Source organism: Equus przewalskii, chromosome 1 (genome assembly GCF_037783145.1).
Source record: "Equus przewalskii isolate Varuska chromosome 1, EquPr2, whole genome shotgun sequence".
NCBI lineage: Eukaryota > Metazoa > Chordata > Mammalia > Perissodactyla > Equidae > Equus > Equus przewalskii.
Window position 1 is genome coordinate 133,704,658 of NC_091831.1, and position 27,284 is coordinate 133,731,941.

Genomic DNA, 27,284 nt, shown 5'->3' on the forward strand with positions numbered 1-27,284 from the left:
CGTCTTTACTCATCAACTGGTGTTCAGCCTGTGAAGGGAAAAAAGTGAGGAATTCTCTTAAATGCTAAGTAAATTTTTGTCTCCCTGATTTTTCTTGGAGTGCGTTTAGAGGGATACCAGGATGAGGGACTCTCCGGGGAGTCAGGTCTGTAGGCAGACCTCCTAGGAGGCCGGGGCTTTGGCATGTAAGGGCTCTTGCTGTGGTCCCTCAAGTGGATGAGGAGAGGATGGAGGCAAATGTGAACTTGGCAGCTTTCCTTTCTGTTCCTTGGGCTTGCCTGTGGGCTACTGAAAAGTCAGCTTACGGCCCCTTTGGCTAGCTCAGTGTTCAGTGAAGCTAGCTGGACTAAACCAGGGGGGCTGTCCAGGAAGATCAGGGAAATGGGGTGTCATTATTATTCGCTTATTTATTCTCAAATTTGTTCAGTCAATTCTTTTGTGTTTATATGTCATTTGTAACCCCATAATTTAACATCGGTTTGATTTTGTCTCTGCATTCTTGGCTTTTTCCAGTGAAATCTGGAATGTGAGAAGGCTGTTAGCCTTTAAGCATGAGGTCGTTACTGTGTTACGTGCATTTCCCTGTGAAACCCCCTAATTTTGAGTTTGGAACTATAAAGGAATATTGCATGTTATATTTGCATAGCACTTGAGAATGTAGAATGTTTTTTCACATACAGAATCTATGTGATTCTGTGAGAAAGATTGGATTTTAAAGGGTCTTGTACCCATTTTACAGGTAAGAAAATGAGACAGCGAGCAAGGGTTTAATGTGAACAAGGTCACGTGTCTAGTAAGTGGCAGGCCTGAGATTCAAACTCAAGTCTTTTTCTGGCTAAGCCGCTATCTAGACCCTCTTCTTATAGAGACCAGTTTAGCAGGGCAGGAAGAGGAAGAGACCAATCTCCCCAGTGATGTCTTTAACCCTCTGCAGATTTTTAGATTAATGCACAGTTGAGTCTCGTTATTCATGGTCGTTACATTCTGTAAAGTTGGCGTGGACACTGAGTTACTGAATACTGAACCATAGCCCTTAGAGGAAGTACACAGTTCTGTCTGATCACCCATGAAAATAAAATTGAAATTTTTTTTAATATAAGATTACTTTGTCATATTGAATTATACTCCGTGGTTCATCCAGCTTAGCTTCTCCGACACTAAAGGGTAAGAACCAAAAAGCATGGGAAGAATTATGCTGTTATCTTTTCCACTCCTTCCCATTTAGGAAGGCCGGGCAATCTACCTTATGATGGGAAGAGCTCTCCCTTCACCTCCTCTGCCAGGCAGCAACTTCAGCCTCTCAGTCATTCCCTCATTCCTTCATACATTCATTCATTCTACAGATATATTTTTTTTTGAGTACCTGCTATGTTTAAGGTCCTGTGTTAAGCACTGGGGATACCAAGGTGAGTAAGTAAGATGCTCATAGAATAGGAAGAAAAACAAGTAGACAAGCAATTGCAGTGTAGTGTGGCTTATTCAAATATGATAGCATGACAGTCAATGGGACTCCATAAGAGAAGCATCTCACCCAGCACTAAGGCTTCTTGGAGAAGGAAGTGGGATGTACACGATGATACCTGAAGGGCAGGTAAGTGAAGATGGAGACAGGGCCATCACAGGTGGTGGTAATAGCCTGTGCAAAGCATGGAGGGAAGACAGTACAGTGCGGTAGTGGATCTGAAAAGATAGCCAGATATAGAGGACAGTGGGGCTCTGGGCCTGGGTAAACCATGCTACAAGTTTTATTCCATAGCAATGGTGAGTCACTGAATTATTTTAAATAGATGAGTGCCTTGATCAAAAATTCATTTTAGAAAGAGCACTTTGGGGGCCAGCCCCATGGCCAAGTGGTTAAAGTTCCACGTGCTCTGCTTTGACGGCCCAGGTTCGCAGGTTCGGATCCTGGGTGCAGACCTACTCCACTCATCAGCCATGCTGTGGAGGCATCCCACATATAAAGTAGAGGAAGATTGGCACAGATGTTAGCTCACAGCTCATCTTCCTTAAGCACAAAAAAAGAGGAGGATTGGCAACGGATGTTAGCTTAGGCTGAATCTTGCTCACAAAAAAACGAGAAACAAAAGGGTGGAAAGAGCACTTTGATTACATAATGGATAATCAGTTGGAGAGAGCAAATATTCTGCATTTTTTCCCTCCCCCTGAAGGGTGGCCTTCCCGTAGAATATTTGGGAAGAGGAGAAAAGGGTTTTGGCATGACCACTGTTGAGCCATCCGCTGGACAGCTGTTTCTCCCTCTGAATTGAGAGCTTCTCCCATCCCTCTCCATCACGTCCCACTCAAGGCCCACACTTGGATGTCACTGCAGGTCATGCAGTATCACTTTGATTCACAAGGGTCTCAGTGTCGTTCCCTTTATAACACTGTCTGTCATTTCCTGCCATGGTATCAGTGGAGCCGTTCTTTCTGACCGTAAATCCTGTGCTTTGACCCTTCTCCTGTGGCAACTCCTAATTATGATGATAAATAATAATCATTACTATGATTTATTGAACACTTTCTTTGTGCCCATTATATATCTCTAATCTCATAGCAGCCCTGAAGGGGAAGTATTCTTTTCTCCATATAGATTATTTTTAACCTATATCAAAATCTTCTGCTCCTCTCCTCACCAGAAACTCCTTGTGATGGAGGCAGGATCAAAGCTTGTTTTTAATTTACTGAGGGAGAAATGGGGGTTAATTGACTTTCATTACTTGTGATTTTTCTCTGTAACAAGTGTTGATTGTATTGATTTTGTGATACATAAGCAGAGAAAATGTAGTTCGTGCTTTAAGCTGAATTCTGCCATAAAAATGGCTTTATGATACATTAGCATATAGGAAAGGTTAAAAAAACTACCCAGGTCATATGTAATTATTTTATTCACTTCACCCCCTTCCAGTTTACCTGTTAAGCTAAAGAACAGGCTCAAAATGTGCAGACCTTGACTCAGATCCTGAAGATTTGCCTTCAGCAGCTTGGTCTAGTTTAGTGTTGTCAACAGAGATCTCGGATGGTGAGATCTTGTGCGCTCAGAAGGAGAGTCAGGAGCTGTTCGCTCTGCCCGCCTAAGAAGAACCTGGGGTGTTAGAGGGAGCTGAAGGGTTGGTGACAGGAGGTCGTAAAGTCTGCTTCACATGTAACCTCATTGAGAAGTTCACCCTGAAAAAGTCATCAGGAGTCCCGAACACCAAGCTCCTCATTTTTCAGACTAAGACACTGATGTCCAGAGAAGGAAAGTAACTTTTTTTCAAGACCACATAATGGAGTAGTGGTAGAGCTAAGATACTTCATGACAGACTCAGGAACATGTGGTCTAACTGGTGAGGAGCTGGCTACCAGCAGATTCCTGAGAGGAAGAGTGTTAGCATAACTGTGTACTAACGTAAAGTCTCTGTTTGTGTCGGCGTTTATAGAGTTTATCATTATAGCTGTGAAATGTTCAGTGAGGTCTGTTCAGTGTCAGAATACATAGGAATCTGCTAGGGTACATAATGGAATAGTTCAGTGTAGTTGGTCTAATTGTTTAATACTGCGGTCATCAGAAGGGTTACTAGCCCCCCAAAAGTTAGTTCTGTACACAGATTAGAGATTGGAAGGTGACCTTCCATTTACTGAATTGTGTTACAGTTTTTTATGCTATTAAATAAACTCATTTTAGTGTTACCAGGTATATAAATTTTGCTGTGGTTCCTGAAGCACTCGGTATTGTAATTGGGAGCTATTTCTTGAGGTCCATATTGGATACATTTCTCCTCAATTTCTGGCACATTTCAGATTTTTGTGATCTTATTGATTGGACGTATCTCGTAATCATGCTCAATCTAGTTTATGTATAGACTGTGCCAAGGCTAGATATTCTTATGAGAATAAAATTTCTATCAAAAATTTTTTTCAAGCAACTATAAAATCTGCTTTAAGAAATATGTTTACCCTGAAGGAATAATCCAAATAATTAAATTGTTCTAATTAACTAAATACCTGCTGTCTCTCCTGTGTAATTTGATGAACCCCATCCAAGAAAATAGAACAGTGGTTCGACATTTCACAGATATAGAAGAGGCTTATTCTAGTACTCACTTCTAGGGAAAAATTGGCTTTCTTAGTATAATTCTAGAAATGGCTCAATCTGCACATATTCAATAAAATTTGCTCCATAGTTCAACCAAATTCATAATCTAATAAAGTACTTAATTTTATAAAGATTTTTACATTCTCCACAAGGTGGAAACACTTAGATATAAAAACACATCAGAAAAGTTGTCTCTGGCTGTGCCTTAAACTCTTTTTAAGAGCAGTATGTACTACTCTGTATTTTTTCCTTTTTTGAATGAATGGAAGAGAGGCTAAGAGATAGTCTTATGCGTGATTTTGTATTTCTGTTTTGGTTCTCATCTCTTCTTTAGTTTTCTCCACCATATGTAATGTTCTAACTCGTTGGCTCAGAACGTGGTATTCAGGACGTTTCTCTGGTATCCTCATCACATGCGTCCTTCCTTGCTGAGGCTGAGCTCTCTCTGTAATGCCTCACATTTGCTAAGAAGACCTAAAATCATCATAGCCTGTAAAGGAGTATCCGTGTTTGGGTGGAGATTTTCTTCTATATCAAGTGGATATGCTTTATAGTGTAAAGCTAGAGAAATGAAGGGACAACCTTTTAAGTCATCTTGCCTTATTTAGAGAGCATTATTAACATAAAAGATGGGGAAATGGGCTGTAGTTTTTCTTCTAGGCAGAGAAGAGTGCTCATTATATATCATCTTAGGTTTACAAGAGAGAGAGAAATAACACTCTGTCACCCTTCTCGTAGACTCTGCCTGGATGAGAGAGGAGAGAGGCCCTCAGTCCTGGGCTCCTCCACCCAAAGGGAGAGAGTGTTGCTCGGCACTGTTCCCTTTAGAACTTAGGATACCAGAGTTTGTGTGAGTTCTTTGTGTCCACATACCACGTCCTCAAAGAGTCATCTTCACCCTTCACAAAGGAGTTGTCATTTTCCCCCAATTTGCACTCCTTCTTGACATTACACTCTGATTCTGTGGTTTGTGATATCCAGCTAAATCCAGCACCTTATTCACAAGAGTCTTGAATTTGTTCCTATGGGTAATGAACTTGAAGTCTGGGGACCCAGATTCAAGTCCAGGAGCCACAGCTTAACCAGTTATATCACTTTGGACTTAACCTCTCAGTTCCATATTTTCTCTGTTTATAGAATGTTGATAATAACAGTTGCCCTATCTTTTTTCATAGAGTTGTTTTGAGTGTGAAATGAGATAAGAATGCGAAAATATTTTGTAAGTTTCCATAGAAATGTATGTTTTTGTACTTACTTCACTATTTTAAAAGTATTAACAACATTGATCAGTTTCTCCTACACTTCAAGCTCCTTTCTGGCAAATTAGTAGTTATCTGAGAGGCAAAAAATAAACACACAGAAATATAGTCAGCACCTGTAGGTCATCATGACCTGCAGACTTCCCTGTACCCTCTTGGTTCCTCTGAACCTCTCTGCTCGGAGTGTGGTCTGTGGACCAGAAGCAGCGGCATCACCCGGGAGCTTGTCGAAATGCAGACTCAGGTCCACCCCTGACTTACTGATTCAGAACCTGCATTTTAACAAGATCGCCAGGTGCATATTGAGAAGTGCAATATGGCATACCATATGGCGCTGGGAGCATCCAAGACGATTCTATCCGGTAAAGTAGTGAACATTTTTTATTTTAATTATGAGGTTTGAATATTAGAAGAAAATATTGCTAGCTCATGACACCTGTTATTTCATAGATTTTCCTTAAGGTGAGGCTAACAAGCAGCATTTACATATTTTTAAAAGATCAGTTGATTTAACAAATTATTAAGTAAGTAAGAGAGTGATACTTGGATATGGAAAAAATTATGACGGTGGCTCTTGAGTGACTGGCTTTTGGGTAACCTTAGTGTAGAAGTGTGGTGGGACTCGGAGCAGAGTCCTAGTAGGTGTGAAGGACCACAGAGGTGCCTTTAGGCCTAACCAAGGGGACACGTAGAAGGTACAGCATTGTGTTTGCCGGGCACCTCAAGTCAGACTAGGAGTGTCCAGAATCATCTTCCACTAACCAGACGAGAATGCAGACAGAGCTCAAGGTCTAGGGCCCTTTCTTTATCTCTTTCACTCTTTGGGGAAGAGTTCAAGCACCAAATACGCTTCATTTCTTTATATACTACTTAAAGGAACTGTAGAGATAGAAGATCCTTCAGTCCCTTCCTTTATGTCAGCCTTTACCTAATTGTCAGATCTGTGAACCGTTTATCTAAGAAAGTTTTCGTTCCTCATAACTCAGTTTCTCTTGGGACACAATTATGGAGTCAAGTTCAGTTCTTCAAGAGGTCACCTTTTTAAGATTTTGCCGATATTTTTTCCTTCTCTCATTTCTTAAGTAACTTTCAAAACTATGTAGGTAATACAACTAAATTCTTCAAAATTTGGAATGTAGAGAAGGGAAATGCTTTATGAATTATTATGCTGTGCTTGTGCAAGTGCCCTGTGTGTTTTCTCAGAACCATTCTAGTTTCCCACACATGCTGCTAAAATAAACACCTGTGTTCTTCTTCAGTTCGTATTCCCATTTTTTTCTCAGCCCTTTTGCATTCCATGTAGACATTACACTCTGATTCTGTGGTCTGGGATTATCCACGTGAATCCGTCACCATAGCCAAATTACACAGTGTAGTTGGGGAGGAATTCCTTGCAAAGAAATTCTCTCACCTGTTATCAGTGTCATTACTCTTCATGAAAAACCTTTCCATAAAGAAGAGCCTGACATTACATTCATATCTTCTGAAAAAAAACCCATGAAACATTAATTGGTGTTAATATTTAAAAAAAAAACATTCCCAGAGATTTATAAATTGAAGAAGGGTAGTAACTTACACTATTGTAGAGAGTCATATCTGTGAAGATTCTTGAATTGTCCGCATACAAAGCTAACATAGTTAATTTTATTTTTAAAATATTACTCAGACTTTTTATTGTCATCCTGTGGACAGCCTCCACTTTTTGGCTCTTTTTTTTGTTGTAATGGAGATATAATTTCCTTCCTACATTGCTGAGCACTACCTACTTCGTAATTTCTTCCATTTAAAGTAACATGCATAAAACAAAATAAAGAGACAAGCAGCAGATTAGGCAAAAACTTTGCAAATACACATGACAAAGGCCTCATTTCCTCAATATACCTAGAGTTCTTCCAATGACTGAAAAGATGAATAACCCAATAGAAAAATGGCAAAGGATATAAACCTGAAGAAAAACATTGAAAATGGCCAGTAAACATGAAAAGATACTCAGTGCATGTATCATTAAACACAAATCAAAACAAGTTGCCATTTTTCACCCGTCAGGTTAACTGAAATTAAAATGTTTGCAAAACCCTGGTGTTAAAGGGTAGGGCAAAATAGCATGTTATTGGAATTATGAATTGTGTAATGTTTCTGAAGGGCGATTTGGTGATATTTATCAAAATTTGAAATGTACATGAACTTTAACCAGGAAAGTCCACAGATATGCAAAGATATATAAAATGATAGTGTTGCAGCAATATTTATAATAGCCTAAACTGAATGCAATCTCTATGCCCCTCACGACAGTTTACGGTAGTACCGTTATTTATTCAGCCAGTGGAATAACACGCAGCCGTTCAAAAGATGTTAGGTTTATATGAAAGAAAAAAGTGGGAAAAAACCCAAACACAGAAAAAGGAGGAAGAGGGAATAAAAGGATGCTTCATATACTTATATGTGAAAAAAACTTTTTTGAAAAGATTTACCAGCAACGCCTGTTAATTCTGGGAAGAGGTCTGGGAAAGAGAGAGACCTTTAATTATTTAAAAATGTGTAATTCTGAATTTAATTAAAACAATTCTGTGTGCTAAATATTAGTGATTGAGGTGTGTTGAAGGACAATGGTAAACAATCACACCATTTCTCTTCCCCCAGCCGGCACCCTCCACCTGCGCCCCCTCCATCCCCACCCCTGATGGTGACGCTGTTCACCAGTGCTAACTGGGGGTCTTCGCTTCCCCTGAGAGAGAAACACATCAGAGAAGTGTCCAAAAGGCTGGAGGTGGAGGGAAAAACAGAGACTTTGCCCAGTACCAGGCATGAAAAGGCATATGCCAAAAACGTGCCTTTCCTTGGTTATTTCAATTAGCCATTTAAAATAATTCAGATAAACGTCGTGGCATTTTCCTAAAGATGCATTTGGTCTGGCCTTCCCGGGTGCTTATTCCAATTGCCTGTTGCCCCTGTAAGGAACACGAGGTTGTCAAGCCGTCCTCATTTCCACTGCGAGTTTGCGGTGGAGGCTCTGGGTTCTTGATGGAGTTTTTGAAGTGGGCTTTTGCCTTCTTGCAATAGGCCTAGATGGGCCTTGTCCCTCAGCCCCAGGAAGTGCATTTGGACGCCTGGATTGTCGTGGAATAGACCTTTTCCCCTCCTCACCTTTTCCGGTTGCCTAGCGCTTTAAATTTACCCAATAGCATTTTACTTAGTTTTTCTTTTAATACTTCGGAAGGTTATCTAAAATTTTGAAGTACCTCAGTTTTTAAATCAGATAACTGTTCTACATGCATCGTTTTAATATTTAATATAAAATTTAGTATTTAATATTTGCCAGTTTCCAGCTCCCCCCGACATGGTTCACGCAAGGACTTCTTCCAGTGTCCTCTCGTGTCCTTTTACCTTTGAGGTCCTCTTGTCAGTACTCTGCCCGGGTGTCTGGGAGCCATATCTGGAGATGCCCTATGCCAGGTAGTGACCCTTCCACCAGATTTCATGCACAGTTGAATAGGATGATTTTTCAACTTTATTTCTGTTTTTTGCTGCCACATGAGTTCTCCCTCTGCATTTTTGTTCTAATCTGAGCTCCCTGGGAATGACCATGCTCATTTCTTTCAGATGGAGACTATTTTACCTTTACAAGACACGAACCCATTGGAGTGTGTGGACAGATCATCCCGGTGAGTGTATCTCCTCGCGCTTCGTATTTATTTTCATTTGAACCAGTTCTCTTAAAGATACATAAAACACAGACCTCAGTGATGTGTGTTTTCCATTACTGGGGGAAAAAAACTGAGCTCATGTTGTTGACATATCTTTAACAGCCTCCCTGCAAATGCTTATTTGAACAGGTTAATAGGGTTTCAGCTCCGTTACCAGGAGTTGAGTTCTCAAGTCATGGAATTCTCATGATTAAAATAAGCAAAGCAAAGCCCAGTGTATTAATAACCTGCCCTCGGTTATGGATGTCCATTCTGCTTATGGAAAATTAATGCTTTGTTATATTTGCTTGTTTATTTTTTAAAACTGTGACTCACCATCTTTCCAGGCATATTGTTTTATATGGTCTTTTAATCCCATTCTTTCCCACTGTTTCTTTTCACAAGAATCTAGATAGAAGACTCTACAGAAGACACAGCAGTACAATTAACATCACGGTCATAATTGAAACCATGCCGGGCTGTTGTGTGTCTTGTAAAGGGAAATAGATGTAGTGCGTAGTGTTTGGATTGGAACATTAAACATTGTCTTTTTTCTCTCTCTCTCATACACAGCTTTGGCTCTGTACAGAACATCGAAGCTTCCAGCAGTACTAGCTAAATCGTTCTGGCAAGGATTTCAGGGGAGGCTCAAATTAAACTCTTACAGTACAGACAAGTTTTCTCTTTGCAAAATATGGGAGAATAATTCAAGATAATCTTTGGCTTTGGGGGCCCAAGATTTTTGAGATGTAATACTGTTTTCTTTAATGATCTACAAGTTCCAAGTTACCGTGAAATTTATTAGAGAATGAAAAGGGAAAATGAGAGGTTTGGTTTAAGTTCTTCTGCTCCTAAACCACACAGGGAAATCCCACTTGGATCAGAGCAGGGTTGAGGTCTGTTGCCTTAATTGCAGGACCTCGAACCTGCTCTTCTTGCCCTTCCCAGATCTCGGAGCTACAGCCTTTGCTGAGAGGACAAGAGCCGCTTGTCAGCCAGCTCCGGCTCAGTTACCGCACTCCCAAGATTTATGTACTGTAGATGGAATTAAAACATCACTGTGGACTCCCAAGTTTATAAACAACTAAGGGGAAAAGAAATTGGGTGTTTGGTGAAGGCAAGACACTTGTATATTTTTGCAAGCTTGCCAGGGCCAGTGAGAATCTTTCAAGGATGGCAGCTGAGATGCTTCAGGCAGAAACACATTGTGGTCAGGGGCTGAAGGCAGGGGCCAAGATTTCTGTTTTCTTTCTTAATGAAATTATCAACGACACCTGATAGTACTGAGGCTCATGCCTGCGCTTATGACAATATGAGCTTAATATCCTTTTAAAATCAGTGGAAGCCTTTTTAGGCCCCCAATTGAGATACTCACATATGCTTTTTAGTCTCCATTAGTTTATTTTGTGGTCGAAGGGAGACAAACTAAAATGTTTGCATACTCATCAGTAGATTTACTTTATTTTTTTGATCATCTGTTTGGTGACAATACATGTATGCCAAGAAGTGATGCTGCCTTGAAATTCACGTTGATTCAAATATAATTCACAGCTGGAGTTTGCTCTTCCAGTTCTTCCACACTGAAGAGCTGTCAAACCAGCCTGAAATCTCTGGTGTAAAAATCACAAATGCAAGTAAAAGGTTTCAGACGCAAGACCTTAGTGAAACCAAAGTCTGATTTTGAAAACATATCAAGTAACAACAATGAAAAACCAAAACTAAGAAAAAACAAAGACTCCCTTTTCCCCGTGAGGTTTCTTTTGGTGGGTAGTTGGAATATAGAATTTGCTCAAGAGAAAAGAGGAGAGATTTTCAGATCAGTCCTATTCTGTTCTTAATGAAGTAATTAAAAAATCTGAACATCTATACTTTGTGGTGGGACGAGATGTATGTTGAGGACTGGCCTGAGAAGTCACAGCTTGAAAACAAAGTCGTGGAGGAATATTTTTCCATCTATCAACCTTGAGTTTTTCCCTTTCAGTGGAACTTCCCCCTGCTGATGTTTGCCTGGAAAATCGCCCCAGCTCTGTGCTGTGGCAATACAGTAGTTATTAAACCAGCGGAGCAAACACCACTCAGCGCGCTCTACATGGGAGCCCTCATCAAGGAGGTAAGAGAAGCCGACCGCAGGAGCGGCTCCCGCTGCCCTTACAGTTGGGGCCTACCGGAGCATATCTGATTTAACGTGCTTCATCAGCTTTCACAAGCCGTGTTTCCTCCAATTCTGTTTTGTTAGGCTGGCTTTCCACCGGGAGTCATCAATATTTTGCCAGGATACGGGCCAACAGCGGGGGCAGCAATAGCTTCTCACATCGGCATAGACAAGATTGCGTTCACAGGGTCCACTGAGGTAGGTACCTGAGAAACCATGGGTGGGGGGCAGCCCTGCAAATGAGTAGAAGGTTTAAAAGAAAACTGAAAATATCAGCTGGAGGCTGGATCCCAAAAGAGCAGTGAGTATCCAAGCTCCCTGGGGGCAGCATTGATGTCACGGCTAGAACACTGGTGAAAGTCAAAGTGAAGGCATGCATTGACCATTGGATGCCACAGATCTCTGAGCGCTTTTGTAGTGCCGTCTGTGTAAAATCTGTCCCAGAAAAACAAACAAAACTCTATATATTTTGAAATGAAAGGAACACATATTAGAGGCAAACACAAACAAACAAACAAACTCTCCCAGAAGAGACTGTCCCAGAAGCTGGGGTTCTAAATACTTTCTTGAGTCAAGAACAATAATGGCAGAAGCAAGTTAAGAAGCTGGAAATCTAAACTAATCTGTGGTTAAAATGAGGTTCAAATAGAAACACAGCTTTCCCTTCTCTTTATTTCACTGGATCCTGTCATTGCAATGGGCAGCTAATTACGCCCGTGAGCCATAGGGGATAATAGAGAGCAGGGGTCAGCAAACTTTTTCTGTAAAAGGCCAGATAGTAAATACTTTAGACTTGGCAGGCAGTACAGCCCCTGTGTCAGCTGCTCAACTGTGCCCTTGTAGCATGAAGTAGCTGTAGGTAATGTATAAGCTGAGCATGGCTACAGGCCTATAGAACTTTATTGGTAGTGAAATATGAATTTCATATAATTTTTACACATCACAAAATATTAATCTTCTTTTGATTTTTTTCCAACCATTTAAAAATACAAAGCTGTTCTTAGCTTGACAGGCCATACTAAAATAGGCAACAGGCTAAATTTGACCCCTGGGCTGTTGTTTACTGACCCCTGATATAGAGTCACAAGTCTGCTTAGAGAGATTTCTTATAAAATGTTACTCCTCACTGTCTTGGATTCAGGTAACAGATGATAAAAAAGAGGATCTGATTTATTGTTTCAAGTAGAACTTTAAGGTGTCGTCACTATTGAGCAAAGGATGTTTGCAGCTCTAGAACAGTGCTACCTACTAGACATATTATGAGAGAAATATTTGTAGTTGAAAATTTGCTATTAGCCACATTAAAAAAATTTTTAAAAAACAAGTGAAGTTAATTTTAATAATATGTTTTATTTAATCTGGTATTTCCAAAATATTATCATTTCAACTTATGATCAAGATAAAAATCATTATCACTGTATTTTGCATTCTCTTTTCAATGTGAGGTCTTTGAAATCTGGTGTATATTTTACATTTATAACCTGTCTCAGTTCAGACTAGCCACTTCCAAGTGCTCTGTAGCCATGTGTGGCTGGTGAATACCGTATTGGACAGCGCAGGTCTAGGGACTGGGTTATATCAGCTGATACAGTTCATGATACTTGGTTAAACTGTCTTATGTTAAAAATTTTCTTAATAGATTCAGTAATAAACCTGAGTGTTAATTTATAGTTAGAGATTATTGAGTTTTGATGTTTGTCAGGAGCTAATCATGTTTGTTTCAAAACCTTTTATTCTAATTGTATTTGTTATAGTAATTTTGTGATTTTAATGAAATCTGTGAGCCAAAATGTGAGTTTGGAAGGGAATTATTGTTTCTATTTAAACTAAGTCTAAAGATTTGCTAAGGGCTAGATGCTAAGGAAAACTGTGGTCAACTAGGAGTGGGCAAGACCATTGTAAAAGATTGGGGAAAAATATAAATCTAGATAGAATGTGTACTGGATTGTTTTGCAAATGTTTTTAAGTCTTCACTCCACTTTAAAGAAACTGAAACTAGAAATCTTAAACAATATTTTAGGAGTATGCTTTAATCAGAAAGGACAAGTGGACCCATAATTAAAGAATAAAGTCCTTGGTTCTATTGCCAAAGACTGGAAAATGAATGTATATATATTTTTTATTAAAATGAAATACTTAAATTATCTTTCCCTGCTTTAGCCTCTTTTTCAGTTAACCAACCAGTGGTCCTGGTTGAGTTAGTTAAGAGGCTTCTACTGTATGATTTTTTTTAATAAAATTGAGATCATGATATATAAAATGAGATATAACACCTAGTATGTCAGTACCTGTAGATCTTCGTTCTTTCCGCTAGCTGAGTAGAATGCTCTTGCATCAAGGTATTGTAGTTTAATTAGACTTACTAAGGTACACGTCAGATTTTTTTTCCTTTTTTCCTTATTATACAGACTACTGCAATAAAAGTCCTTGGGGATCCAAGACGAATTTTGTATATATACAAATATATTATATATGTATAAGATATTCTGTTGGATACATTTTAGAAGTGGAATTGCAAGATAAAGAGATGTATGTTTTAACTTGCTTATTACTAAGAATACGTTAGAGGGATGGTTTCATTTATAAGATCTCTTTATGTATTAAGTGTGTTAATCTTCTGGTCCTTGTAGAATTTGCAGATATTCCAAGTTTGTTCTTTGGTTTTAAAGTTTTTTTAAATAGAGTTATTTGCCATGCACAAGTTTAAATTTGTATGTGGTCATATCTTTCAGTCTTTGTCTTAATGGCTTTGGGTTTCCTGTCATCTTTAGAGAAACCCCTTCAAGATTATGCAAATGATCCTTAACATTTTCTATCAGTACCTTTATAATTTTGTTTTTGTCTAAATCTTTAATCTGGTTGGAGTTTATTTTCACGTGTAATGAAAGGTGAGACCTAAGTTTACTTTTTTATAAATTACTTCAACACCATTTATTAAACAGTCTATCTCTTTGCAGCTCACTTGAACACAACATTAAGATTATAGGATAAATTTTCATATGTACATGTTTCTGCTTTAGGACTCACAATTTTATTTGTCTGGTCTTTCCCTGGTACCAGGTTGCTTTAATTACTAGGTTTAAAAGATGTGTTGCAATATGGTAGGCAGGATACCCTCTTATTTGGTTTTTCAAAACCTTTTGACACTTCTTGACCGTTCTTTCAGGTAAAGTTTCAAATCAGTTTTCTAAGTGCCTTACCTTCCTCCCAAAAACGCTCACTGGAATTTTGATTGTCCGTATTAAATTGAGGGTAGGGGCTTTCTCCAAAAGACTGACTCCTCATCTAGTAACATGGTATAAATCTCTTTGTTTATTTGTCCTGTAATGTTCATCACTGAAGTCATCATACAGGTCTTAGGCATTTCTTGATAAATTAGTTTTTAGGCATTTAACTTTTTCTTCCAAGGATATTTCAGTCTAAAACCTGAGCACCTCATTTCTTTAAAGTCACAATATCATGTATGGGAAAGTTATATTCAATGGATGACCTGCTCTTCCAGGCCAGACAAGAAGTGGTATAGTGAGTCAGCAAGAACATAAGCACTTGTTTCTAGGTTGCTTGGGTTCAAATCTCTCTTTGGCCATTTAAAAATTTTTTTAAACTTTTTAAAAGACTATTGAAGTATAATTTACGTACAATAAAATGCACCCATTTAAGTACCAAATGTACACACTCATATAACCATCACCCAAATCAAGATAGACTATTTCCACACTGTAGAAAGATTACTCATGCCTCTTTGTGGCTAACACACTTGGCCCCAGGCAGCCATTGACTTTTTATTAATTTTGCCTATTCTAGAACTTCATGTAAATGGAATAATACATTATGTACTCCCCTGTGTTGGTTGTCGTTCAATATTTAATGAATTATTGATATAGTTGTGTTTAAATCTCCCATCTTAATTTTTGTTTTCTTCTTGTCCCATTTGGGTTTTTGTTCCTTTTTTCCTCTTTTCTTCCTCCTTTTGCATGAATTGAGTACTCCGTTTTATCTTTTATTTTGGATTATTAGCTATACCTCTTTTTTAAGTGGATGCTTTAGTAATTACAATATACATCTTAATCACAGTCTGCCATTAAATGCTATTATGTTACTTCATACAAATGTCATAACTGTACAACAGAATTCTTCCTTTTTTCATCCTGTCCTTTATGCTGTTGTTGTCCTATAATTTACTTTTACATGTGTTATATACCCATAGTACATTGCTACTCTTTTAAAAACTCAACTTTTTGAAAAATTTTCAAAATGAGAGAACAAAATTATTTTACATTTACTTACATACTTGCCATTTCCGGCCCTCTTCTTTTTCTGGTCTGGGCCCAAGTTTCTTTCTGATATCATTTCCTTCTGTGTAAAGATCTTTATTTAAAATTTTATGTAGTTCAGGTCTGTTAGTGACAAATTCTTTCAGCTTTTTGTTTGTCTGAAAATGTCTTTATTTTGTTTTCATTTTTTATAACTTTTTTCTGAATATAGAATTCTGATTTCAGAGTTTTTCTTTTGTTTTATTTTACCTTCAACACATTAAAGATGTCATTCTGCTTTCTTCTGACTTGCACTGTTTCTGATGAGACGTTAGTAGTCACTCTTATCTTTGTTTTGCTGTGCATAATGATTTTTCTTCGGCTGCTTTTAAGATAGTTTCTTTTTACTGCTTTTTAACAATTTAATTATGATGTGCTTCTGTGTAGTTTTCTTACTAATTGAGGTTTAGTGAAAATTCTTGGATCTATGAATTTATAGTTGGATTTATGAGTTTATAGTTTTCATCAAATTTGGAAAACCTTGACCATTGCTTTCTTCAAATACGTCTATCTTTTTGCTTTTTTTATTTCTGTTCATTTTTGAAAGCATGCTGAATATTGTGGCCATTACGTTATTGAACACGTGGATTTTGTTGTCTTTCTTTAAAGAGTGCTGGGCTTTTTTTTCCTGACAGGCAGTTAAGTCGACTGCAGTACAACTTGACTCTTTTGGCACTGAGTTTTAAGCTTTGTTAGGACTAGTTTATCTTTTACTAAGATACTAAAATGTACTAAGATTACTAAATTCAGATCGTTCTGGAGTTTCTATTGAATGCTGTCAGTGTTCATGTTGAACACTCTTTCCACTCTGGCTGGTCAGATTTCCAATATCCCGCAGCCCCGTATGAGCTCTGGGAATTATTCAGCATACGGATTACCTGGTCTTTGTTCTTTATCCATTCTCATGGAGTCTCAGCCTACATATTCCCAGCTTAGCATTCAGCCAAAGACTCAAGAGGACCCCGTGCAGGTTTCTGGACCTCCTCCCCTGGCCCGATACTAAGCCCCTCACATTTTAGTCGCTTCAGCCTCTATGAACTCTAATCTATTCCATCAATTCAGCGAAACCATGTTCTACGTTGGTCTCCCCATCTCATGCTGAAGTCTAGGAAGTCTTGGCAGAAAGATCTTCCTTTATTTCTTTCTCTTATCTCTAGAATCACAATCTCTTACTGCCCCACGTTCAGCTTGAAGAAAGCAGTTTCATGTACTTTTCTAGTTGTTTATAGTGGGAAGGCAAGTATAGTGCCAGTTACTCCATTATGACCAGAAGCAGAAGCCTCTGTGGCATCTTTTGATTAATTTTGATGTTGTTCTTTGATTTCTTCCTTTAGGTTTCAGGCAGATCACTTATCCTCATAGTTTATCATTGCCTCCAATTGTATGTATTGTAGTCAGTGAGGTTACAAATTTATTACTTCGCTTGATATAACTAAAGTCTTAAGAATACAACCCTAAAGACATTTGGCTTCAGGAAAGTCCTTGGTTTGTTTGGTATAGAATATTTAAAAAGTACTTTAGTCCCATAAATAGCTTATTTTTAATCTCTTTGGGTGAATTGATTTGCTTATCAGTTTAGTGTTGATTTTTTTAGCTTTGGCTTCAGAAGATGACAGTTTCTGGTCACATAAGCAGATTTTGCGGGGAGGAGTGGCATTCTCTTTGGAGTCTGTCCCCTAGGCATTCTCCTCACTACTGCAAGAAGTATCTGATGTGTAGTCAACATGCATTATAAGTATTTTTTAGCTACATGAAGAAGGAAAGATTGAATTTGAGAAATGAAAACTTAATCTCAGACCTAAAAGGTGATATATTAATGGAACACTTTCCTTCTTTAAAATGCCACCAAAGGATTAGAGTTTAATATCTTTTATTTTGTAGCTATACAATTATGGACTAGTCACTTAATTCTGTACAAAATTGTTTTAATAATAGTAAGCACACATATTTCTCAAGGTTGTGAGAATTAAATGCAGTATGAGTTTTGTAAAGTGTAAGCAGTAACCAAATGTTAGTTAGTGATGCGACATCAGCATCCCAAGAAGGGAAAGATCTCTGGGAGTTCAATGGTCTGTCAGGTCATCAAGAGAAAGGGAAATCTGATATAACTCTTGTAGGATATGGTTAAATAGAGTGAATTGGGAAGAAGAAGCCGTATTGGTCAACAGCTGGAGGCTGGAGAGTACAGAAAGTCTTAGTGGAGTAGAGTGGGGATCGGGGAGAAACGTTAGGAGGCAGATGAACTAGAAAGTAACATTCTGCAAATCAAGCCATTGAAAAGAATTCTCAGTTAAAAAATTGAGGCCAAAGTTTAGAAGACCTTCTAGAAAAGACATTACATGAAAACTGTACACCAGTATCCTTTATGAATGTAGTCACAAAAATCCTCAACAAAATACTAGCAAACAGAATCCAGTGACATATAAAAAGGATCATACACTATGATCAATTGGGATTTATCCCAGGAATGCAAGGTTGGTTTAATATCCAAGAATCAATCAATGTAATAATCTATATTGATAGAATAAAGGACAAAACCACACAATCATCTCCATAGAGACATAAAAATTATTTCACAAAAATCTAAGACCACACAGAAACTTGTCAGAAATGTGATTCCTAATTGCCAAAAAGTGCAAATAACCGAAATGTCCATCAAATGAGGAGTTGTTAAACAGAATGTGGTATCTCCATATCCATACAAGGCAATATTCAGCCATGAAAAGGAATGAAGTATTGATACATGCTACAACATGGTCGAACCTTAAAGACATTATGCTAGATGAAAGAAATCAGTCAAAAAAGGCCACATATTATATGATCCTATTTATAGGAAATGTCCAGAATAGGCAAATCTATAGATAGAAAATAGATTAGTGGTTGCCAGAGGCTGGAAGAAGGGGAGAATGGGGAATGACTGCTAATGGATATGGAGGGTTTTTGGGGGATGATGAAATGTTCTGGAATTAGATAGTAGTAATCATTGTGATGGTTACACAACTCTCTGAATATGCTAAAAACCATTGAAATGTACACTTCGAAGGAGGATTTTATGGTGTATGAACTATATCTCAATAAAGCTGTTAAAATGGATGATTTTTTAAAAGTATTTAAGGTTTTGAATTGTAGATATTAATAGCCAACATAGATATAGCACTTACTGTGTGCCAGGTACCTGCTAAATGCTTTGCATATATCATCTCACTACGTCTTCACAACAATTCTAGGAGATACCCAGGTGAGCAAAGGGTGACTGGGAGAGGTTAGATTACCTGCCCGTGGTCACATGCTAGTAAGTTGTAGGTCTGAGAGTCATACCCAGAGCCTATACTCCAAACCACAGTCTTATGCTGCCTCCCTGGCTGAGGGACTGTACACCATCCCATTGGAGGAGGGAGACATTAAAAATCCAGAAGGACATATCAAAGGGGATACTTAGGAAGGTTAATTTCTACGTAGAGCATGTTTTGTTCAAAGCATGGTTGAAAGTGTCTAATTCTAAAGGGCTATAGACACTGTTCTAAGTCAGTTTTTTCCCTTTTCTTCTAAAATTACTTTAAAATTCCTCTTTAGCCTCTTTACATCTCATTTGGTACAATATAGAGCTTCCCTCTGACACCCTCTGAAATAGAACTTAAAGTTTTAAACCCAAGATGTCTTAACTCAATTCCACAAATATTTGTCGAGCACTTATTAAATGTCAAGTACTATGCTAGACCATAGAGAACTTATGTGATTCCATCTAACCCAGGTGATAATCTGTGAACACGTGTTGAGAGTGTTCACAGTGTGGTGTGTATGGGAGTATGGAGGAAGAGAAGAATAATTCTGCACCATTATACTTAAAAATGTCCTGATGTTGAAGATGCTTTCTAAGATCAAGGCTGGAACTAAAATTCTCTTGTTCAACATAGTTTTCACATGTATCTGTGCACTAAGGAGAAATATCGTTGGTTCAGGATATTTAAATTTAAATCAAAAACTACTTCATTCAAAGATAATATTTAAGAAAAAGATAATTCTACATTTTAATTCCACAGTTGTTAATATTCACAACTGGGAAGAATGGAGGCCTATCTTTCTTTTCTCTTTGGAGAAAATGAAATTGTAGTGGTATGGGAACCAGAGTACAAAAAGGACTTGGAGGAAAGGAACCCCAGATGTGGGGACCCTTGTGAGAAACGTGTTGCTTGATATTGGCAGATAGTCAACAAATACTGGTATCATTTAATTCTCAGAATCATTTCCCGTGCCTGATCTTAAGGCCCAGCACTTTCAAAAAACTTAATACTTATTTTGCTGGACTGTAAAATGGGAGATTAGGTTTCGCTGTTGCCTCTCAATAGCCAGTGCCTTTTCATTTTTTGTCATTTCAGGCAGCTCTACTTTTAACAGGCATCCGGAGCTGTAGATTTTAAACTAGTTCAGTGTGTGTCTGTCCTTTAGAGTCTCTTCTGGAAGTGAAAAGTGTTATAGAGATGGAAAACAGCACCACCACCAAAAACCAGCCCTAAGGACCTAAATCATGACAGATGGTACAAGTTGAGGAGTTAGTGAGTGTCTGATTTCCTTGTGCCCTGAGCTCTTGGTAGAGTGAGATGTTCAACGAGTGCCAAACACATAATTCCACTGTTCTAATGAAAGTACTTAATATTTAAGGGATGCAAAAGTGTGTAAAAGTTAGGTCAAATGTTAGGTTTTCCCCTATACCTATTTCACATAAATCATATTCCTAATCCTCAGGTTGTATTACTCTCACCTACATTCAGGCCGAGTAATTTGCATCTACAAAACTATCCAGTGGCTGCTCGTAAGCAAAGGCAGTAACTGAGCTGAACAGTTAATAATCAGTCCGATCAATCTCATGATCAACGAATTTTACATTAGTTTAGGAAATTTAGAGCTTTAATGCAGTTCAGCTTGAGTTAATTTCTTTCAATCCTTTATTTAGAGTCTCTTAAAGGAAAATAAAGTATCCTCATCACTTTGCTAAAATGAAAGCTTGAAAGAACGCTGTGTCACAACACATACGTTGCCTCTCTGAAAAAACTAGAGGAAATCTTCACTTTTTCAATAAGAAATTCCAAACACAGTCTCCAAATCATACTGAAAGCAATCAAAATTGAGTGAGATACTTCAGACCCATCTCAGAAAACTAGGCATAATTTAAACCTCTATAATGGTGGTGTGGATTCGTTCATGGTACGTGTTATTATTTAACCTCTCCAGCCCTCAGATTTCCTGTCTGTGGATAAGGGATGATTGTACCTAAAGGATGGACTGTGAGGATGGAATAAGCTAGTATATCTAAAGTGTTAGCACAGGGCCTGGTTCTTAGTGAAGTGTCAGTAGATATCAGCTATCATTGTTTTCTGTTTCTTTTTACTTGAAATTCATGGAATAATTTATGCTTGGGAAAGTGTGGTATGGTAGAAGGGAGCAAAATTCAACCAATCGCAGCTCTCCTCCTGTGTGACCTTTGGCAATTTATTTCGTCTTTCTGATCTCTCATTTCTTCATCTGTTAAGAGGCCCTGTGAATACCTGCTTATAGGTTTATTTGTAGATTAATTAAGATCATGTATTTGAAAGGCCCGGTCCTATTGTTTGGCACATTGTAAGAACTCAGTAAATATTAGTTGAACCTGAAACTTCCATTTGCAAATAATGTGTCTGTGGAAAACTAATTCCTGCTCTCCTCTGGCAGTTTTACTTTTCTTTTGTTTGTTTTATGGCTTTTATAAATATTTTACAGATATTTTTGTCTTCTAATAAATGTTTATTTTTTCTGTTTTTTGCTGTTCTATTTCACTTTTTTTTGGAAGATCGCCTGGGTGCTTGCTTGGATAAACTGATTCTGAATCCTTTTTCTTTTTAAGTGAAATAGTGTCCTTGATTTAGAAAGTAGTGCTGGAAGAGAACATTTGGTACCTATTAAGGAGCTCACTTAGGACTCGGCTATGGCCTAGAGCAGGGCCACTCCTTTAACCTCAGTTTGCTAGAACTGAATTCTGGTGTAGGAGGAATTTCTTTGCAGCAAAATGTAATCTAGTTGCCATTGTTTTTCAGTAGTTCTTCAAAGACTCCCTCACTGGCAGTGATGGGGGCATGGAGCTGGTGGGTGGAGAGAGGGGCTATTTAGATGCAGATTCCTGGGCACCACCCAGGATCTTCTAAAGTAGAACATTTGGAAATGGGGTCCAGGAATTCTCATTTTGATAAGCTTTTGTAATGATTCTTATGTTTATTAACATTCAAGAACCACTAGTTTACCCAGAATTTAACTAGTTGGGTTGTATTCCAGAACATGTTCCCAGGCCCATTTAAGAAAAAAACTACAGCTCTGAGTTGATGACTTTGATCATCTTAGAACTGAGATTCCTCTTTCCTCCAATAAGCATTTTAATTCCTCACTGTGTGCCAGGCACTGGTAAATTTGCCCTTAAGTCACTCCTTATTTTCCAAATGAAGGAACCCTGGGTCCACCCAGCTTACAGAATGTAGAACTAATTCGTGGTGAAATCACCTGAGTTCTTCATGAATGTATTCCTCTCTCTCCTCTCTATTTCTTCTGTGTTCCAGGACTCTTCACCAGAGGGTTTCATAGGTCTAGCACAGCTCCAATGCCATCGCACTGCACCATTATGCCCCCAGGGCGATTATACCCCATCTGCATGGGTTATTCTAGGGAGACCAGAGAATCTAACTGATGAATTCATAGAATTCCGATGGTCAGATTTTATTCATAAGCAGTTTTTGTTGATTTAGCTCTTATCTGCATTGAAGCACTATTCCTAAAGGAAGATCCGAGGTTCATTTCAGTCATAACTGTCGGTTTCTGAACACGGAAATTAACCACCATCCCCACTCCAACTCCCTTCGTCCCCTATAAGACCATCAGTATAAAATCTTTTTCACCTGTAGTAACCTAATTGATCTATTTAATTTTTTATTTATCGATATGAAAGTAATTGAATGAGTCAACACAATATTTCATTTAGAATATTTCCCTGAAATAGCTCACTTATAATTATTAACCTCTCTTTGGAGCTCCAGACTTCCATTTCTAACTGCGGAGTGGACATCTCTGCCTGGATGTCCCAGCTCCTTAAGGTAACAGACCAGCTGACTCATGACCTGGCCCCAGGACCGTCCCCTGCTCTCTAGCCTTACTAAGCTGCGTGCACACCCCCAGATACTATGTGCCTTTCACAGTTCTGTGACTTTGCACATGCCATCTCTCCGCTGGAAATGACCTCCCTTCCCTTATCCACCCAGTGAGTCCTTATCTCAGTGATTTTCTTCTACCTTCTGTGCAGAGAAATGAGAACTGGTCAACTTCTATAATGAATATGATGTTTTATTCTTATTTAGATTTATAATCTCAAATGTTGCCTCCTTTTAGATCCAAACGTCGTATCATCTTTTCTTGGCCTCTGATCTATTCTTTATTTTCACCACCTTTTCCTTAACTTTAAGTTTCTTTTTTTCTCTTCACTTATTCTCTTTCTCTTTCAGGCTCTAATTATTTTAAAATTTACTTAATTTATTGCTAATGCATTTGACTTTAATTAAAACCATTAAATGATATTTTAGTCAGGTAGATTCAATATAATTTCCCTACCAACAGTCTACAAAGGACAACAAAGAGATGTATGGCATAATTGCTCTAATAAAGTAACTATGTTTTTGGTTAATGTATCTTTGTTAACAGCTTTATTGAGGTATAATTGATATACAATAAATTTCACATATTGAAAGTGTGCAAGTTGATAGCTCTTGACATATTATCCACCTGTGAAACCATCACCACAGCTCAGATAGTAAATACATCCATCACCCTCCTAAGTTTCCTCCTGTCCCTTTGTAATCTCTCCCTCTTTCCCTCCACCCGCAGCCCCACCCCCACATTCCCAGGCACTGATCTGCTTTTAGCTACTGTAGATTGTTTACACTTTCTAGAATTTTATGTAAATAGAAACATACAGTATATACTCTTCTGTCTGGCTATTTTTACTCAGTACAATTATTTTGAAATTCATCCATGTTGTTGTATACATCAGTAATTCATCCTTTTGTTGCTGAGTAGTATTTCGTTTTATGGCTATATCACAATTTGTTTATCCATTCACGTGTGATGGATGTTTAGGTTGTTTCCAGTCAGGGACTACTACAAATAAAAGTTCCCATGAACATTTCCCGTGCAAATTTTTGTATGGATATGTATTTCCTTTTCTCTTGTGTAAGTTCCTAGGAATAGAATGGCTGGATCATATGGTAGGTTAGAAAGTGCCAAACTGTTTTCCAAAGTGGTTGTACCATCTTATATTCCTCCCAGCAATGTTTAAGACTTCCACCTCCTTCACATCTTCACCAGCATTTGGTATGGTCACTCTTGTTAATTTTAGCTCTTCTAATAGGTGTATAGTGTTATCTCAGTATAGTGTTAGTTTCCACTTCTCTACTGTTGAGCATCTTTTCATTTGCATATTTTCTACTGTGTATCTTCTTTGGTGAAGTGTCTTTTAATCTTTGCTCATTTTTGGGGGGGTTGTTTGTTTTCTAATTGTTGAAATTTTTTTTTGCATATTCTGAATACAAGTCCTTGGTGCTTTGAAAATATTTTCTCCTAGTCTGTGGCTTATCTTTTCATTCTCTTAACAGTGTCTTTTGAAAAGCTGAAGTTCTTAATTTTGATGCTGTCCAATTTATCATTTTTTTTAGTTTTCTGGATGAGGCTTTTGGTGCCATGCCTAAGAAATCTGTGTCTAACTTAACATAGCAAAGATTTTCTCCTATGTTTCCTTCTAGAAATTTTACAGTTTTGTGTTTAATGTTTAGGCCTATGATCTATTTTGACTTAATTTTTGTGTATGTTGCAAGGTAAGGATCTAAGTTTTTTGTTTTCAATATAGATGGCAATAGTTCCAGCACAATTTCTTGAAAAGATTGTTCTTTTTCTACTGAATTGCCTTCATGCCCTTCTCAAGCATCACTTGGCCATATTTGTGTGGGTCTATTTCTGGACTGTGTTTTGTCCCACTGATCTGCGTGTCTATCCCTTCACCAATACCACACTATGTTAATTACTGTAGCTTTATAAAATATAACATGGGAAATTATTTATTTTCACAGGAAGAACATTAAAAACTAAATATGTAATCTTCGATGATACAGATATTCCAGTGGGGAACTGAGAGAGAAAGAAAGGAGAACTTGGGAAAGAGAATGAGGTAGATAGTGGCCCTGTGAAGGGTTTGCTCTTAGGAACACTCGTGGCAGTGAGGTAGCGTATTGCAGTGTGCCCAGAGCAAGCGTCAGCTTAATTTTTCTGACAAAGTCTACATTTACTATTTCCTTCTCTCTAGAGAGGCTTACATTCACTTGGAATGGAACCAATCCTGTGGCCTGCAGAGTATCTCCCAGTTTCTTCTCTGGAATGATGTCATTGGCAGACAATAGAGAACTGAGGGAGAAGCATTTGTCTAGATTATGAAAGCCAACTTGTAATTCTCCATATTAATGGCGGCAGGTGGAGAATTTTCACAGGCAAATCAAATGATCACGTAATCTCCAAACCCCTTTTCAGCTTGTTTTCAGCAATTGTTTTTACTTCTTTATCCATCTTTCCTTTTTTAACTTTGTGGACTACTTGGGAAATTGTATAGATTCTTCCAGAGGGAACAAGTCACTTAAATGTGTATTTGAACGTGGCTCCTGTTGTGATTACCTTGGGGAGAGGGAACCTATTGGTGCGTGACAAAACGCCTGGAACAGTCAACAACAAGAAGCTTATTTGAGATGGCTGCTTTCCATTTTACTTTAGCAAAAGGTCTTTAAAAAGCAAACAAAGTTACTCAGATTAAAGATAGGATTAATTTCTCCTTATGCAGCTAAATACATAAGCAATGCATGTAAATATTGAATAAGTGGATATGAAAGGGTTCTTATAAACACAGAGTCAATAAACAACCTCAGTAAAGTACAGGAAAACAGTTCGCATTTTGCTTGGTATGGTGTTTTCTTTATTCAGTTAGATTAACAAGCCATGATTTCATCATTAGTCAACAAGATAGTAGAGAGACCATCAAAGCAAACTACGGGAGAGTCCACATTGATTCGTGCCAAACAAATGTTTGTAGCTAACAGCTGTATTATCACTGATTCTCATTTACGCAGCCGGGGTTCTCCTTTCATTTCCTAAGTGAGATGAATGTCGTGTTGCATGATACAGGCACCCTCTCTGCTGCTTGAGTCATGAATCGGGTCAGCTGTCTCCTCTGTGCAGCCTCACCCCTCTGTGTAGGTGGGGGAAGTGGCCTGCTACAGTTTTAGCTATTATTTAAAACAGCTAATGGGCCTCTTTCTAAGGTTGTATGAGTCTGTTAGTGAACCATCTAGCATTTGGGTCAAAAATACCAGTTGGATGTGTCAAAACCTTTGGACGTACAGGTTTTAAATTATTAGCTTTCTTCCTTTTCTTCTTTCTACTTAAATCAGAACTTGAGTGCCAGAGAAATAAAAGAAAGCGTGCTGTAGTCTCTGCCTGCCAGAGAGAGTCCTTGAGTTCCTCTGCAGTAGGTTTCTCTGCTCAGAGCTGAGACTGAGTGTGAATAGGCCCTGAGATGCCCACCCCTTTCGTGCACCTAGTTAGTGGGATGGTAGTACCTTTGGCTTGAATACTCCAGGCTTCTTCCTATCACAGCAGACCAAAAAAATCAAAATCTTGACTTTTTTATTAATCTAAACTAGAAAGGGAGAGTCTTAAGTAACCAAAGGGATAGCTAAGTCTACAAGGCAGTCAATCTAGAATATCTGTTAGTTGGGGATTGTGTGTTCAGCTGTCAGAATTCTACTCATAGCAGAGGGGACCTAATCCCCAGAACATCTGGAGAAGAGAAACAGGAACCACAGAGAGAAGCTAGAGTGGAGCAAGAAAAGCGCTAGGCTTGATATGAGCAGTCTGAGTCCAGTCCTGGCTCTGCCATGCAGTGGGTGCCTGTCAGCAAATGGTCTCTTGACCAATCTGAGTTGTTTCTATTTTTCAGCTATAAAATGGGGCAATAATTCTTGCCTCACAGAATTGTAATGAAGATTAATGTTTGTGGGAACAACAAGCACAGAATATGCTCAATAAACAATAATGTTAAACAATTGGAAAATAGAACCAGCGATGAAAGGTTAGAGACAAGTAAGAGAGAAATGCCCTTAAAGATTCTTTAATCTCATGGTTCCTAACCCTAGCAGCACATTAGAATATTCTTGGGAACTTTTTAGAAATATCCAGGCCTGTGTGCCCCTCTTCCAGACTAAAATAATCAGAATCTCTGGAGGTAGAGCCCAGATGTAGAAAAAGATTTTAAGTGCCCCAGGAACTCCGACGTGCAGCCAGTGTTAGAATCATGAAGCCATCCTCTTCGTTAAAGATGAGTATATTTAAGCCAAAGCTAAGTAAGAGGGAAGCCCGAGATCATTCTGCTAGTTGTGGCAAAGCTAAGCCTTGGACGTAGGCATCCTGTGTTCCATTCTCTCACCTGTCTCCCCAAAGACCTCCCGTTCTCTGAATTCCAGAGACCACTAGAGCTGTCCTGTTCTGGCCCATTGACTCAACAGATGTTATTGAAAATCTTCTGTGTACACACACACGTATATAAAGGTAGAGTTCGTCTGTTCGCAAATTCAATCTGGTGGAGAAGACAGCTAATAAAGCAGAACAGTGAGAAAGTTATGTGGGATCAGAGGAGCAGGACCGCCAAACCCTGTGGGGAGGGTGGGTCTGGAAAGCTGGCTTCTCAGAGGAGGT

At 38.4% G+C, this 27,284-nt stretch overlaps 1 protein-coding gene across 2 annotated transcripts in view; it reads left to right on the forward strand.

The window, feature by feature from the left end:
• ALDH1A2 (aldehyde dehydrogenase 1 family member A2) overlaps positions 1-27,284 on the forward strand; it is a 91,758-nt gene that overhangs the window by 44,688 nt on the left and 19,786 nt on the right. For both annotated transcript variants that reach the window (XM_070623760.1, XM_070623771.1), the window contains 3 exons: positions 8,935-8,996; positions 10,999-11,127; positions 11,254-11,367. In XM_070623760.1, coding sequence (XP_070479861.1) covers positions 8,935-8,996; positions 10,999-11,127; positions 11,254-11,367 — 305 coding nt within the window. The remainder of the gene's footprint in view (positions 1-8,934; positions 8,997-10,998; positions 11,128-11,253; positions 11,368-27,284) is intronic.